Source organism: Diabrotica virgifera, chromosome 5 (assembly GCF_917563875.1).
Source record: "Diabrotica virgifera virgifera chromosome 5, PGI_DIABVI_V3a".
NCBI classification, from domain to species: domain Eukaryota; kingdom Metazoa; phylum Arthropoda; class Insecta; order Coleoptera; family Chrysomelidae; genus Diabrotica; species Diabrotica virgifera.
In genome coordinates, this window is record NC_065447.1 from 200474657 (window position 1) to 200492259 (window position 17603).

At 33.9% G+C, this 17603-nt stretch overlaps 1 protein-coding gene across 1 annotated transcript in view; it reads right to left on the reverse strand.

Annotated features, from left to right (window-relative positions):
• The window catches only part of LOC114326216 (protein O-mannosyl-transferase TMTC2), a 588400-nt gene that overhangs the window by 131881 nt on the left and 438916 nt on the right, over positions 1 to 17603 (reverse strand). The window contains exon 4 of the mRNA XM_050652153.1: positions 5383 to 5523. Within this exon, the coding sequence (XP_050508110.1) occupies positions 5383 to 5523 (141 nt within the window). The remainder of the gene's footprint in view (positions 1 to 5382; positions 5524 to 17603) is intronic.

A 17603-nucleotide genomic window follows, 5' to 3' on the forward strand; every position in this document is an offset into this window, starting at 1 on the left:
TGTCTATTTCGTGTACCTTTACTTTGCCATATCGTCTCCGTTATTTCAGTCTGCTTTAGTTGTGTTACTAGTTTTTTGGTTGTATATTTTTCCCTTTTATGAGTTGTTGTTGACTGCTAGTCCATGTCCATATTTCACCATTAATGATTAGCTTCTGGTATCCTATTTTTACATTTTCTCCATTATGCCTCGCTACCATAGCCTTGCTTCTAATTTATTTGTGGATAATTCTTTCTTCTTTTGACACATCATCATTAATATAGATTCTTTCATCCTTTTTAGTTCTTAATTTACCTTTATTTTTCATTATTTCAATTTTGTTTTTCACGCTGTTAATTTCCACTATGACAGTATTTTCTCCTATTTTCCTTGCTCCATTTACATCTACTGAAACTTGTAGCTCTATTTCTATAAAATTCTCCATAGCCCCTCGTAAAACTTTCTGATCATTTGTATCAATTTTTATTCCTTGTATTATTACATTTTTTAAGACGTAGTACCTCTTATAAGAATAGGAAGACTAAGATGTGCAGGACATCTAGCAAGATCACAGCATAACAACCCTCCTAGAAGAATCCTTATGTCACAACCGGTGGGAAGTAGAAATAGGGGTAGGCCAAAACTTAGATGGAAAGATGACGTAGATGAGGATGGGAGAAAAATAGGCGTAGCAAACTGGCAACGGTTGGCAATGGATAGGACTGACTGGCGTAATAGACTTGGGAAGGTCGAGGCTCTTTCATAGGGCTGTAGCACCATTGATGATGATGATTATTACATTTTTCCTCTTTGTTTCATTTTCCAATTTCTCTATTTTTTCATTTGCTTTACTAATTTCTTTTTCTTATCGACCTATTTGATTTATAGATTTTTCGTTTGTTTCTCGCAGCTTTTTTATTTCATCTTTGTAGCTGCTTTGTTGATCTTTCAGTTCTTTAATTTCATTCTTTAGAGTTGTGTGATTTCGTCTCCAGATCTATATTGTTCTTTTTTTATGTCTTTTATATCCATTGCTAATTCTCTCATCATTTTCATCATGTTCCTCCTCTTCCCTACTCCTTTTCATTTCATCAGCTAATTCGCTATCTGAACTCATTGTTCTTAATTCCTAGCTATTTTTCGTGCTAGAGCTATTAGTCAATGCGTCACGGGTGAAGTTTCGTGGAGAACTCTACTCACAGTTCAAATTCCCACCCGCGCCCGCTCTGGCCGTTACTAATTTTCCAGCACTTTTATTCCTAGGTAAAAATCAAAATCCGGCCCTGGTTATCTGTTTATAATAACATTAATTATATCATAATAAAGTTTTCTACTTTCAGCTGATTCTGTTTATTAATATGCTTTATTTTCCTGTAGAAATATACCATTCACAATAATATTATATTGTTTTGTTTACATTCGATATCACACAAGTTTTTATCACTTTAATTTAAGAATCACTTTAATTTATCACAAGAATTTAATTCCTTATCGTTGGAATTACTTTTATTTTTTAGTAAACATCTATTGTTATGTAAAATCATCCAATAAACACGATGGTTTAATTATTTTTCCGCTAGCTACTGTAGTTTTCGAGAAAATTGCGGAAAATCTCTATTTTACGGTTTTTCAGGATTTCCCGGCATTTTCTCGCAAAAAAGCACATCTGTTTTTATGTAAAATCGTCCAATAAACACGATGGTTTAATTATTTTTACGCTAGCTACTGTAGTTGTCGAGAAAATTGCGAAAAATCTCTATTTTACGATTTTTCCGGATTTCCCGGCATTTTCTCGCAAAGAAGCACATCTATTTTTATGTAAAATCGTCCAATAAACACGATGGTTTAATTATTTTTCCGCTAGCTACTGTAGTTGCCGAGAAAATTGCGAAAAATCTCTATTTTACGATTTTTCCGGATTTCCCGGCATTTTCTCGCAAAACTAATTTCAGATTCGGATTCCTGAGGGTCGAAAACATATTTGCAAAAGGTTTTCGTCTTCTTTGCCAATTTTGAGCAGTTGAGAATATTTCAGTGGACTAAAATGTCGAATGTGTCACATTCGTTAGTTTGTGTTGTAATTTATTCAACAACAGTTATTCAATTATAATCTGTGAACTGTAGAAAATGCTAAACTGCTGAGACGAATAAAATGCAAGTGTTTACAATTTGTGCGAATTTTGTTTCAGTATCGCTTCCAAGAAATTATTGTGAGGCAGTTTATGATTTAATTTTAACGGATTTTCATTTTTGATTATACAGTTATTCGCTATTACACATTCGCTACTTTGAATCATCGGACCGAAATAAATCTTTGATTAATACAAAAAGCAAAGTAACGAATTAGTCCATTCTTTCACGGTTTTTGCTCTAAATTTTAAAGAACCGCTTGGATTGACATGAAATTTGGCATATGTATAGCTTACATGTAAGTCAAAGAAAACAAGTGATATTGTGTCGATGTGTGCTTTTGCCCTGGAAGTGACTTTCACCCCCTCTTGGGGGTGAAAAATTATATGTCCAAAATAAGTCCGGAAATGGGTAAACTGACTAATTTTAAGTAACTTTTGTTCTATAGAGCTTTTTCGCCAAGTCGACACTTTTCGAGTTATTTGCGAGTGAATATGTTCATTTGTCAACAAAATAACCACATTTTTGGCCGTTTTTTCGCAAATAACTCAAAAAGTAAGTATTTTGTCGAAAAAAACGTTCTTAGCAAAAATATAGCCTATAAAATAGTAAAAAAATGGTGTACACGTTAGGTCTCTGGATCTCGTAGAACCATAGTTATAGCCAATGAAAAATAGATTCATATTCACCAAATTTCAAATATAATATTTCGACGTGAAATATCCAAAAAATTAAGCACTTTTTGGGGAAAACCAATTAAAACTTTTTTAAAGTGTTTAAAAAAAGCTGTATTTTTGTTTTTATAAAAAGTTTCTAGCATTAAATTTAAGCAAGTTACGCTTAAAATAAAGTTGGTCCCTTTTGTTTTTGCAAAAGAAAATCGGGAAGACCACCCCGTAATTAGCAACTTAAATGAAATTATTCGTTACCGCTCCACAAATTATTTTACTTATGTTGTGTTTATATGATCTGTAAGTTTCATCGATTCAAAGTGCTTATTTTTAAAAAAATTTGGTTTCAAAGTAAAATTTTTAAAAATTTAAATTTTGAAAAATTTGTTTTTTTTTCAAAATAACTTAAAAATTGTTAGATACCAAAAATCTCGAAAAACAAAAAAAGTCAGATTTGCTTTTCTGAATATCATGTATTTTTTGTTTTTCTGTTAGACAAAAATTGATTAAGATTTGGTGTTTCTAAATTTGCATACATTCGTGATCAGAGACTCTTTCAACCCCTTTTAACTAAGGCCCTTAAAATAATAAGGACTTTGAACCGATGAAACTTACAGATCATATAAACAATATATGCACGAGTCAAGAAACTTGTGAAGTCGTAACGATTAAGTTCATTTAAGATACTAATTAGGGAGTGATTTTCTCGATTTTTTTACCAAAACCAAAGGGACTAACTTTATTTTGAGCGAAACTTGTTTAATTTTGATGCTAGAATTTTTTTTATAAAACAAAAATGAAGCTTTTTTTAAACACTTTAAATAAGTTGTAGTGAGATTTCCCCGAAATGTGCTTCATTTTTGGTTATTTCACGTTAAAGTATTCCATTTGGAATTTGACGAATATGAACCTATTTTTCATTAGCTATAACTCTGCTTCTACTAAATGTAGAGGCGTGATATATACACCATTTTTTTAAATTTTTTACAGGATATATTTTTACTTAGAATATTTTTTCGACAAAAGAGTTACTATTTGAGTTATTTGCGAAAAACCGTCTAAAAGCGTGGTTATTTTGTTGAAAAAATGAACATATTCACTGCCAAATAACTCGAAAAGTATTGACTTAGTGAAAACACTCTATAGAAAAAAAGTTACTTAAAATTAGCCAGTTTATCCATTTCCTGACTTTCTTTGGACGAATATTTTTTCACCCCCAAGAGGGGTGGTTTTCACCCCCAAGAGGGGGTGAAAAGCACCCCCAGGGCAAAAGCACATATCGGCACAATATCACTTTTTTTCTTTGGCTTGTTAGCTATGTGTATGCTAAATTTCATGTCAATCCAAGCGGTTCTTTAAAATTTAGAGGTTTTGCAATATTTTACCGTTAAAGAACGGACTAAATGTGATTTTTTTGGAAGAAAGAAATGATAAGCAGTTTAAGTTTGTCATCAATCTAACAAGGAATAAACATTACATACAAAAAATATAAAAATTTTCCCATTTGTCAATGCGCTGATTTATGAGTCTCTAAAAAAGAGATATTTTGCTCTCCTGAAAAGTACTACTTTTCACATTCGATAGTTGGAAATGGCAGGGACGATATGGTATGCCAGATTTGATATAACCTCATACAGAATGTTAATTTTGGTGGTGGCGGCATAGTGCTATGGAGTGGTACTTTCTGGAATGGAATGGAATAAATGGGTGAATGACAGCTGATATGTACATTAAAAATATTTTAAAAGATCAAGTTTTGCCATTTGCCAACCATATTGGATAAAAAATTCGTGTTAATGCTCCATGACGCAGGTCTTCATATCGGTAGAATAGTGATTACTTACCTTGATGAGATTTAATTTAAAAATTATATTGGCCATATTAAATTTAAATAATTTTAAATTTAAATTGAAATGTAATTTTTTATTTGAAAGTCCTTTGTACTCGTATTTGATGTTTTTAACTTTTCCGGCTACATAAAAATCAACAGCAAAATTGAGCAATTTTTTCAACAGACAGACAAGGTTTTTTTCCATCATTAAAAAACTGAATAAGAAATAGAAGTATTTTTATATCGTATATGGGCTCCATCTTTTTTCGTAGTGGTATTTTGAACTATCTGACGTGTTAAACTTTTGGATTCTAAGATCAATTATTCATTAGAGACCTTTTTATTGTAGTATAGCTCTGAAAATGGCTTTAAAAGCCGAACGCGCTTAGCTAGGAATTATTTATTTTACACACTTCAAAAATACATTTCTCCCTCTTTACCTGTCAATTTAAATCCGGTTAAACCATTTATATAATACATTTAAACGTCGTAATGGGAAAAGAAATCTTATTTTTATGACACTGGGGGCAGCACAAAAATTTTATTTTACACGTTAACTTCAAAATATGCAAAATTTTTGTCCGACAGTGTATAAAAAATTCAGCAATTTAAGGACGTTGACCCTTATTATTCTCATAAACAGAAAAAATAGTCTATCTAATTCACTCTTTATGTATCTGCCTCTCAAACTCATAAATCTACGTTTTCTCCACCAAAACAACAGACACACACATACAAACAAACTCATATATTTAAACACTTGATGCTTACATTTTTGGCTAGCAGCTTCCCGTAGGTGATATGGGCTGGAACGTGGTCGGGCTGGGCGTGTAGAGCTGCTATGTACCATCTCTCGGCCTCTTCGTCCTGTTCTAGTCGAGCCAGGGTTTCCCCCAACACGTTGAACACGCTCTGAAACAATGGGAGGCCATGCCGTTAATCATACAGTCACTACGCTACGTGCATGTACAGTGTGAAGTAAAAAAAGAAATCAAAATAGAGACGAAAATATATAAAGTTTTGTCGTTTTTTAGTTAACGGTATAGATAGAGATAATATATAGATATACAAAAATATTAACGGCAAAATATAGGTTTTCTAAACAAGTAGAGGCCCTTATTTTTTTAATAGTTAAAATAAGTACATAAACAAGTGAAAACAGAAATAAAAAAAGAAGAAAATGGCATGGAAAAAATACATCAAAACGGGATAAGAAGAAAATAAAGAAGAATATTACAGGCAGGGACGATTGGTAAAAAAGACAGTCACACAAGCAAAAGCAAAATCATGGAAAGATTTTGGAGAAGAACTACAAGAAGGATATATAACAAATAATAGAAACTTTTGGACGACAGTACGACACATGAAGGGTGCGAAAACGAAAGGAGATAAATGCAGTAAGAGATAGATCAATGCAAATTCAAATAAACCCAGAACAGATATCTAGGGTATGGAAAGAATATTATGAGAAATAATTTGATATTGAAGTAATACATGTAGACAATGTAATAAATGAAGGCCAAGAAAACACAGAGATAGACCAAATAAGTAGATAAGAAGTAATAGAAGGAATATCAAACATGAAAATTGGCAGGGCAGGAGGAGATGATGAAAAATACATGGAAGAAGAGGGAATAAGCTGGATATGGACAATATATAAAGAGGCGTGGGAAAAACAAGCTAGCCCTAGAAGAGACTGGCAGAATAACATCATCGTACCAATATACAAAAAAGGAGAACATATAAACTGCGAAAACTACAGAGTTATATGTCTGTTATCGGTATGCTTTAAAGTGTATACGCAAATATTAGAGAAGAGACTAAGGCAAGAAGTAGAAATGAAATTAGGGGATGAACAAGCGGCCTTTAGACCAGGAAGGAAAATAAACAAATGACAACATAGCATCAGGAACCTAATCGAAATATGCCTAGGCACGGGGGGAAATCTGGTATTAGCATTCATAGACCTAAGAGCAGCATTTGACATGATAGAAAAACAAATTATAGGGGAATGCTTGAGGAAAACAAATGTACCAAACAGATTGATAAAAATTATAGAAATAACTTACAAAGAGGTAAAAGGAAGAGTACAAATAACAGGGGAACTATCAGAAGAATTTAATTGGAATAGAGGTATTAAGCAAGGAGATAGTCTCAGCCCTTTGCTATTCATAATCGTAATGAACGAATTAATCAAAAAAACTAGAGCAAGAACCAACCAATTGCAGACAATAATAGGATACCATAGATTACAACCGGTCACAATAGAGTCCGGTAATAGCAGATTCCGAAAACAAAATGCAGAAACTAATGGATATATGGGTAGAGGAAATAGAAGAGCTGAAAATGGAAATAAACGAGGAAAAAAGTAAGATAATGATAATCAACGACAAAGAAGATAATGAAATAAAGATAAAATGCAAAAACTCAGAACTCGACATAGTTACAACTTACGAATACCTGGGAAGTATCATTACTAACGACGGAAAAATAGACTGGGAAATAACAAATAAAACAAAGCAATCAAACAAGTTATACTATGCCTTAGCCCCAATATTGAAAAAAAAACTTCCAAGAGAGACAAAAATAAATATAACACAATAGTGATACCGACTGCGCTCTATGCAAGTGAAAACTGGCAATTCTGGAAAAACGTAAGAGCATAATAAATGCAATGGAGATGAGACATTTAAGAAGGATAGTTGGAAAGACAAAATGGGATAGATTAAGCAACGAGAATATTAGGAGAATGGTCAACCAAGAACCAATAATGAATAACCTAAAAAAGAGACAAATGACTTGGTATGGGCATCTGATGAGGATGCAACCCAACACAATTACGAGAAAAGTCCACGAAGCAAAGTACATTGTAAAAAGGAAAAGAGGCAGACCAAGAAAAAGATGGATACAGCAAATAGTAGAGGCAGGAAAAGTTAAAGGAAAATCACTCGAGAAATTAAAAATAATGACAGAAACCAGAAAAGAATGAAAGAGATGGGTGAATGTAAATTAAAATAGCGATCCCAAATCCGACACCCTGATAGAGTACAAGGAAGGGGAGAAAGAAAGAAAGAAAAAATAAAGAAAGAAAGAAAGAAAGAAATAAGTATATTTTTTAGTTTTCGGTTCTTTGCATTTTAAACTTAAAGTTAATAAGCACCATAATTTAGGCATTAAGATATTGGACAAATAGTAAATAGCATTAATAGGTTGTCACTTAAGTCATATAAAAATATTTTAGAGTTTACATATTGCTACTGTTAGTTGACACTGGCGTGTTTGACGGATAGGCCGGGCATTTGATGTGATCAGGAAGATGTGTGTTAGTATGGTGTGGCCTATACTGATTCTCGTATAGTTATAGAGAGTCTAGTCTAGAGAGTAGTAAATTATAGAGAGTTTCGTGGGGCCAGTGTTAAGTGGCTTATAAAATGAGGGATGGATTGCATGTAATGATGTATTTAAAGAGCTCCAGTGGGTTTGCCATAATTTGCTGGTGAATCTGTATGGTTCTGTTTTTAAACCTTTGCAAATTTGATTGTGAATTGTTATTAGTATCTATTGAAGCCGTTTATCGTCTTTAACGGGATCCATATAAAAGTAATCTTGGTGTTTAATGTAGAAAGGTGGTGGTAAGAGTGATGTATATTTTGGGCATGAGGATGATGGGCACATAATTTAATTTAGCAGACAGCATCCAATGCTCCTTGAACCTCTATTTATAAATGATTCACGTTTTCCGTAGTCAATTATTGTAAAATGCTGGGTTTGACATTTTAATCACGCCTCTTTTGTAAGTAGCGTGTTCTTAATTTAAAGTTGCTGCCACAAAAGATATAATTAATATTATTAAAACCCTCTCTTATTATCAATGGTGTTCGGATAAAAATTCGCGCCTTAAAATATACGTATACATAAAGCTCTTATTCCCTCTAAATTATATTATGACAGCATTGTTTATATGTCTGCTTCCAAGAGAGATCAGGACTCTTTAAACTCTATCCATAAAGTAGTCCTTCGGCTCTGTCTAGAGGCATTTTGTTCCAGTCCATCTATGAGTCTCTACTGTAAAGCCGATGAACCTCTTCTCTGGATTAGACGGCAACACCTTCTCCTTTCGTATGCTAAATCTGTCTCTTCTAATTCCCTTAATCCTGTCTACCGTTTATTGACAATCTATATCACCTCCTCTCCAATAATAAAACCTATATTTTTTATACTACATATCCACAACAACAAGCGACATCAACTTTACAATCACCAATCACAAATCCCATCCCCTTCCATCCCATTCCACCTTGGATTATGAACCCCCTCAAACTAGTCAACTAACAATAAAACTTTTTTTGAAATTATACACAATAATGAGTTTAATCAAATAATATACACCGATGCGATCCTTACAAAAGTGATTTGGTGGTTGGCTGTTCAGTCACCTGTAAAAACAATCGCATTTGTGCTTAGTTTGTTCCTTTTTGTGCAGCATTCACACTGGCGAATTGTATAATATCTTACAGGCTGTTCAGCATATCAACCTCCCGAACAAAAATGTTGCCATTTGTACAGATTATCTAGCTTCCATTTTATGCATTCAGTATAGATACGAGTTGATCTCATCTTTATTAACCTTCCGATGACCAACCTTTTTTTGTTACACGGATGACCAAGGGGGGGAAAATGACCCCAGGTCAAAAATATCAAAAATGACAATTAACAAAAAAATGAAGTTTTTTTTTTTTATTTTTATTTTTTTTATGGCATGGATTTTATGTCATTCAGCCAGTCACAACATGAGTATTAGTGTCATGTGTAGTGTGTATGTTGAGTAAGTGTCTTGTTACGTTGCAAAGTCGACCTCATTAGCCTAAAACTACTTGGAATAACACATAATAGGCGGTATTTTACTAAACATCAACTTCAGAATATATTTTTTATTCGTAAAATATAGGGAATTTTTTTTATTTCAAAATATGAGGATATCTAGAATGATATTAAAGTCAAATAAAAAAATATTGAGTTAAAAATTGAAAACACTTTTGAATTTATTAAAGAAAAACATACGCTGGGGTCACAATTTCCCCCGCTTGGTCATCCGAAGGTTAAACAACATTCTCGAATTTCTCTAAAAAGTTCTGAAGCGGTTATTGTTTATTTTGACATTTCAATATTCTTTCTAAAATTTTCCTTATATGTAGTGGGTATCATTTTATTGCGTTTTTTTTACTCCTCATCTGGTTGGTAGAAACACAAAAGGATCCTCCACGTAGCCTTTATTTACTAGTAAAAACAATCGGATGTCCTCTGGAAATAACTAATATCGGCTAATCTTTTCAACATTGGTGTACCAATACATTAAAAAAACTAATTAAAATGGAATTTATCAAGGCCATCTTTGATGATTATTTAAGATAACATTAAAGGCCTATAAGTAGAAAAAGAAGGTCTGTTGTCTAATTTGCTCGAGGCCACAGTGTCGATATTCTACTGGATCAAGAATCCCAACGAGGTACTTCAAGCTGCAGACCAATGATTAGGGTACGAATCTTATACTGGAAGGACTACACCATCGGTATGATAGCGCAGTCTTCGTCAGAATAAATATAAACGTAGCATCCACATCATTCACAAACTGAGATGACATCGAGATGCTCACGTTAAACTCATGTTCATCTAGGAACAACCAAACACTAACTTTTCCTTAAAGGAACCGGATAGCTTTCACTTACAGTCAATTAAGTTCGTACTAGGTGATTTTTACTGCCACAGTGTTGCTTAAGGTTATAACAAGACGGAGTCCAATGGCGACGAACTGCAAAAATTGGAGAAAGCATAAGTTCAAAATTTATCTATCATCCAAAACACCCCACGTCTTTTAACAGCGGAAGATGGCGCAGGGGTTAGAACCTAGACAATATGTTTATCAGCGCCAGGATTGGAGATCAGGTGACTAGAATAGTTAAAGGATTCTTCTCAAATGCACAACTCAGATCAATAATTTCTTTTTATACCAGAAATCAGATACAAAAGTGCTCCATTAAGAGAAGGTTCAACTTCCAACAAGCAAAATGCGAAGATTTAGCACTATACTCTGATGGATAAAAGAACCAAAATGACTATCTATATAACACTGATTAGACCCGTAGAAACTGTGATTGTGAAACCTGTGTAATGGCAAAAAAGATGAAGACCAACTCAGGACATTCGAGAAAAATATACAGAGAACATTATATGGCCTAGTGCAAGAGGAAGACGGGACATAAAGGATCAGTAGAAACGACGTTAATGAATTGATGGAGGGTATCATATTGTAAGATTTGTGAAAAGTGAAACACTGTCATGGGTGGAAATATCCAGAGGCAAGGAGTTGCAAAAACAGCAAAGGAAATAGGCAGACGAATAAAAAAAGGCCCAGAATGAGATGGTTAGATGACGTGGAAGAGGATCTAAAAACCATGGAGAAGAAGACAATGGGGGAGAATGGCACAAGAGAGATCTAAATGGAAAGACATAGCCAGACAGGTAGAGACCCATCCATGGTTATGATGCCAAAAGAAGATGATGAACACGATCTGAGGCTCAGTCGCACAAAAACACAGTTGTGTGCTTTTTACTTTAATAACAAGCATGATCGAAGAACGCTAGAGGTGGAACGGCATGGTTAAATGTTGGAATACAACGAGACGCCAAAATACCATACGCCTAAGTAGTACTCCGTCTTATTAATTCAACTGTAAAAAAATTAAGAGAAAAGAAAAGAAAAACTGCAAGAAACAATATTATCCCCAAACTAACTAATACAAAATGGAGAACACAATCACACACTCTCCGCATCTCTACCTTAGCGTTATGGTTTGCCTCCGCGAAATTTCGAAGTACCAGTATTAGGTCTGGATCCCGCGTATGAAAAGAAAGTTGATTAATAGCAAGCTGAAAATTTGTTAATAGCTTAAAGGTGTCTAGTCGAACAAACGTTGATATATGGGAAAACTGGAAAAGGGGAAGTTTTAATTGCGGAACAGGTTAAAAATTTTGAACGGTCAGACCACGAAAACGGCACATGTATTTTGTCCGACAGAACAGATTTAAACTCTTCGAACAGAGATTAAACTCTCATGCAAAAATCAGACTGCTATTTATCACCAAATGGGCGTTTTAATGAGTGGAACATGTAGAATATGTCAAATGACAGGAATTATGACAGGTAATAAATAGCAGTCTGATTTTTGCATGAGAGTTTAATCTCTGTTCGGAGAGTTTAAGTCTGTTCTGTCGGACAAAATAAATGTGCCGTTTTCGTGGTGTGACCGTTCCAAATTTTTAACCTGTTCCACAATTAAAACTGCCCATATATCAAAGTTCCCATATATCAGAGTTTATCCGACTAGACACCCTTAAGCTATTAACAAATTTTCAGCTTGCTATTAATCAACTTTTTTTTCATACGCGGGATCCAGACCTATATGGAAAATTATTTTCTCGTAAAAAATGTTGACGTGGCTCTCAATGAAACAGTTCGTATATTATCCAGTTGCCTGAAACCGACAACCAACGAAGAGGTTCACTCATTGGAATCGCTTCAGCACCCATCAGAAGACAGGTTACGTCAGATGTAGAATAAAAAGAAGCAGACGGGTCGAAGATATTCCTTGACCACCAAACTGAGTCAAGCAGAGTAAGATCATGGAAAAATTTTCTGAAAAAATGAAGTTCCGTCCCGATACCACCTGAAATGCACAAAATAAACATATGCCAAATGTCAGCTACCACAACACTACATTCCAAATATTGTCTATAAAAAGAGAATAGGTTAAAATGGTAATTTGACTAAAATTACCCACTAATAAAATACAAACGCCTAAAATTTGGCCACAGTACTCAAAAAAGAAGAAGGCTAAACAGGAAGAAAATTATCACGACGTGTAAAACCTTGTCGCATATCTGAGAGAGTTTTTAAATAATGTTGACATCGACATAATTAAAATTTCTTCTTCTATTTTCTTCTTGTATGTAGGCTTTAAAACTAGTTTCTTCTTCAATATTAGCCTGCCAAATTGTTAAAGTTATCGCACCATCTTTTTCTTGGTCTGCCAATACTTCTTCGTCCATTTGGTGACTTATCTCGTGCTATTCGTACTATCCTATCCTCTGTCATTCTACTAACATGTTCGTTCCGCTCCTATTTCCGTTTTGTCACCCATCTATTTATGTCTTCTACATTGCATGATCTTCTTATGCTATCGCTTCTTTCCCTATCCAACAGACTTTTCCCTGATATTCGTCGGAGTATTTTCATTTCTGTTTTTTCTAGTAGTCGTCTCGTTTTAGATGTGTCTTGTCTCCGCCGTGTATGTCAATATAGGTCTAATTGCTGCTTTATAGATTCTTGCTTTTGTGTCTTTTCTTAGGTGTTTGTTCTTCCAGATTGTATCATTAAGAGATCCCGCCGCTTTACTTGCTTTTAAGTTTTGTTGTCGTACTTCCCCTTCAACATCTCCGTAACTGGTTATGTCTATTTCCAGATATCAAAACCTTCCTTCCTGTATTTTCCCATCAATTTCGATTTTACATCGCAGTGGGAATTTAGATGTTGTCATTTGGTTTTTTCTGCTGATATTATCATATTGTATTTCTTGGCTGTTGTATTGAAGATGTGTGTTAATCTTTGGAGATCGTTTTCTGTCTCGGAGATTATTGCGGCGTCGGCGTATGCATAACATAATATTTGGATTTCTCTGTTCCCCATTCTGTAACCATGAATCCTTGTTATTCATCTAATAAAGTTGTTAGTTTGTTGATTTTGTTGGTTAGGACTTTTGTTGTTAGCGTAAGTGCGGTGTTCAGTAGATTTATACCTCTATAATTGTTGGGGTCTTCTTTGTCTCCTTTCTTGAATATTGGTACCATTATGCTGTTTCTCCATGTCTCTGGTATCTTGCAGTGCAATATTAGTTTTTGTATAAGTTTTGTCATCTCCAGGGTTATACTTTCCCCTCCGTATTTTAGAAGCTCGTTGGTTATTCCGGCTGGTCCTGGTGACTTTCTGTTTTTGGGTGAATTTATGGCTATCTCTATTTCCTGAAAACTGATTTCTATTTCGTGTCTTAATTCAGGTAGGTTATTGTTTTGATTATTATTTTCCTTTCCTTTAAACAGTTCCGTCAAGTATTTTTCCCATTCGTTTGCTGGTATGTTATTGTATTCCTTCAATTCTGCCATTTCCTTGCGTTGGTTTCTTATGAATCTCCATATTTGTTTTTGTTTTCCGTAGAAGTCGCTTTCCATCCTTTTTGTAAACTGTTCCAAGTGTTCATTTTTTGTTCTTCTTACCAATTACTGTATTTCATTTCGTATTCTTCTATAGGTATCTCTGGCTTCTGGAGTGTTTGATGTTTTATACTTCATGTAGGCCTCTCGCTTCTCTTTACATTTTTCTTTTATATCTTTCCTGAACCATGGTGTATTGTTGTTGTTTCTTTTGTTCAGTATGACTTTACGTTTTCCTAGAGCTTCTGCTGCTGCCTCTTCAATATTGTTTTTAATTTTCTCCCAGCTCGCGTTTATATCTTCGATGTCGTCTACTTTTTTCAGCTGTATTTTCTATGCTAGCCTCCTTTGGTACATTTCTCTTGTAGAATCGTTTCACAGTGATTCTCCATTGAATTTTTCTTCGGTGATTTCCTGTACAAAATGTTTTGGTGTTATTTTCATTCTTATTTTTACTAGGACTAGTTTGTGTTCACTTCCTGCGTCTGCTGAGTTTAAAGTTCGAATATCTAGAATTTGCTTTGGGTGGATTTTTCTATTAGTGACTATAAAGGCAATCATAGATTTGTGCCCCCTGCAGTTTTCAAACGGAGTTTCATAAATAAAACAAGTGGGCAAAATAAATATTAGTTATCATAAACCGTGGGCATAGTTTACGTCATACGTTTGAAATTTTTAAAGTTTTATGTTTAATTATACAGCAGTTCTGAGCGGCATTTGGCCTTTGCTAGATTTTTAATTTACTTTTCTCTAAGGAAAAAAGACAACTTTATAAAATATTAATTTCCTCTCTGCCTGTAACGAAACATAAAGTTTAACACAGTGTGTTAGTAACTGAAACTCAAGTGACTTTTATAAATATTTATGATGTAATTTTGCAGAACTAGAACAGGTCTAAAAGTTTTTAATGAATGTTTTATCCCCAAAGCATCAAGCTGGTGTGATTATTATTTGCAGCTTTAAAAAATAAAAATGTTCCTATGAAATATAAATCTGTATTTAATTTTGATGGTTACACATTTAAGTACAATTTATAAATAATATCATTAAGATAGGAATTAAATAAAACTTAAAGAAAACAGCAGCTTAGAACAGTGAAAGAAACAATACAAAAACTGTAAGTTTTTACCATAAATGGGAGAAAATATAAAATGATTTAATTTCTGTCCCTAAATCTTAAAACTAGGAAAAACCATAAAACCTTCTTCTTCTTCTTCTTTGCTTCCATGGTAATTTCAAGGTTTCCATTAAGGAAGGTTTCGGAGCCCTGAATATTATTTCTTCCTACCAACTCCTCTTTTCCTCTCGATCTTTCTTTTGAGTACTACCTGCAGTATCCAGTACCTGCTACCTCGCATAATATGCCTCAGATATTCCAGTTTTTTCTTTTTATCATTTTCTTCTAGTCATATTCGGATTGACTTATTCTGTTTATGACTATACTATGTTTGAAATGTATTGAACCCATGATATTTTGAACATTCTAGATATAGCCACATCTCTAAGGCTCTTAAATTTGTTCATATCATATTAACCTTCATGACCCAGGTTTTACATCCATTTAGTAATACAGGATACACATAACATTTTAGGAACTTGATTCTTAGTTGTAAGTTCAGCTGAAAATTGCACAGTATAGATCTAAGTCTCAATTTGCAATTTCTATACGAGTTTTAATTTCTTCATCAGAATTTAGTGTCTCGTTTATCTAACATCCCAGCTATTTAAAATGGTTAACTTTTATAATTGGCTCATTGTTATCAATTAGTTGCATAGGGCCAATATCTTGTTAACTAACCACAAGCAACTTTGTCGTTGATGTATTTCTGCCTATACTTTCAACAATTATCGCTGCGTCATCTACATACCTGATGTTGTTAAAAGTTACTCCCCCAATTCCAACTCCACTTGCCCTTCCAAGGCTTTCTTGTATTATTTCTAAGCACATGTTAAGCAATAAGAAACTACAATAGCTTTAGCCTACAGAAGAGAAATAATTATGTAATTATTTTCTTGTACGAAATACCAATAATTTAGTTGGCCACACACATGGCCCTGTTATTATACTATTATACCCATCACACACAATCATGTATTCATTTGTGGAAGTCTGTCTCACACTGGCGCATTTTAGTATGTGGTGACTACTCTGAACCGAACTAAAGATGCAGGAATTTAGGCCAGCAAATGAAGCATATTGGCTCGCAATTTTTTCTTCCAGCATGTATTTACTCGAAATTTCCACAGAAGGTAGGGAATAATTCAAGGATCATTTTCTATGTTATGCCGCTGTACGCTAAAACCTTGGGCATGGTTGCCACCCCAACCCGGGGGTGGGAATTTTTCATTACATTTTTAGTATGATAAAATTGATCCAAAAGATGGCACAACTCAGACATCCAAAGTGAAAGTTATCCTCCAACACCAAATTGTTCTATATGGTCCACATAATGTTCAGAAAAAAGTCACACCGTTTTGAGCGTCGGGTTTGGGGGGGAGGGGGGAGAGATCGGTAAATTCGTAGTTTTTTTAAAATTTTCGTCAATATTTCTATAAAACTGTTCGGTTTAGCATAAACAACCTTCTATACAAAAATTTTCTACATTAAATTTGAAATAAAAAAAGGTCCTATGCATAATCCTTCTAAAATGAACGATTCCAAAGTTACGGAGGTAGTATAGTATAATTGGTCCAAAAAAAGGCCTAACCCAGACATCCAAAATGAAAGTTTTCCTCCTACACCAAATTGTTCTATATGGTCCACATATGGTTCAGTAAAAATTTACACCATTTTGAGCGTCCGGTTTGGGGGGGAGATGGGGGAGAAATCGGTAAATTAGTAGTTTTTTTTACGTTTTTCGTCAATATTTCTAAAAATATAGTTTGGCGTAAACGATATTCTATACAGAAATGTTCTACATAAAATTCAAAACCAAAAAGGTCCTATACATATTTGTTATAAAATCAACGGTTCCAGAGTTACGAAGGGGTGAAAAGTGGAGGTTTTCGATACTTTTTATATTTTTTGGGCAATTGAAGATGATTTTGGGTGGTGAGGTTGACGTTTCTTCAAGGGCTTATCACCAACATACCATCGGACACTGAAATAGCAAATTTTATTTTTAAAACACAATCCTGTTAAAGAAAATTATTAGGAAATTGCCCAAATAATATAAAAAGTATCAAAAACCTCCACTTTTCACCCTCCGTAACTCTGGAACTGTTGATTTTATAACAATTATGTACACGACCTTTTTTGTTTTAAATTTTATGTAGAACATTTTTTTATAGAACATTGTTTACGCTAAAGCATCGTTTTAGAAATATTGACAAAAACGTAAAAAAACTACTAATTTACCGACTTCTCCCCCATCCCCCCTCACCAAACCGGACGCTCAAAATGGTGCAAACTGAACAATGTGTGGACCGTATAGAACAATTTGGTTTTGGAGGAAAACCTCTACTTTAAATGTTTAGGTTAGGCCTTTTTTGGACCAATTATACAATATTACCTCAGTAACTTTGAAACCGTTCATTTTAGAAGGATTATGCATAGGACCTTTTTTATTTCAAATTTAATGTAGAACATTTTTGTATAAAAGGCTGTTTATGCTAAAGCGTATAGTTTTAGAAATATTTACGAAAATCCTAAAAAACTACCAATTTACCGATTTCTCACCCCTCTCCCCCCCAGACCCGATGCTCAAAATGGTGTGAATTTTTTCTGA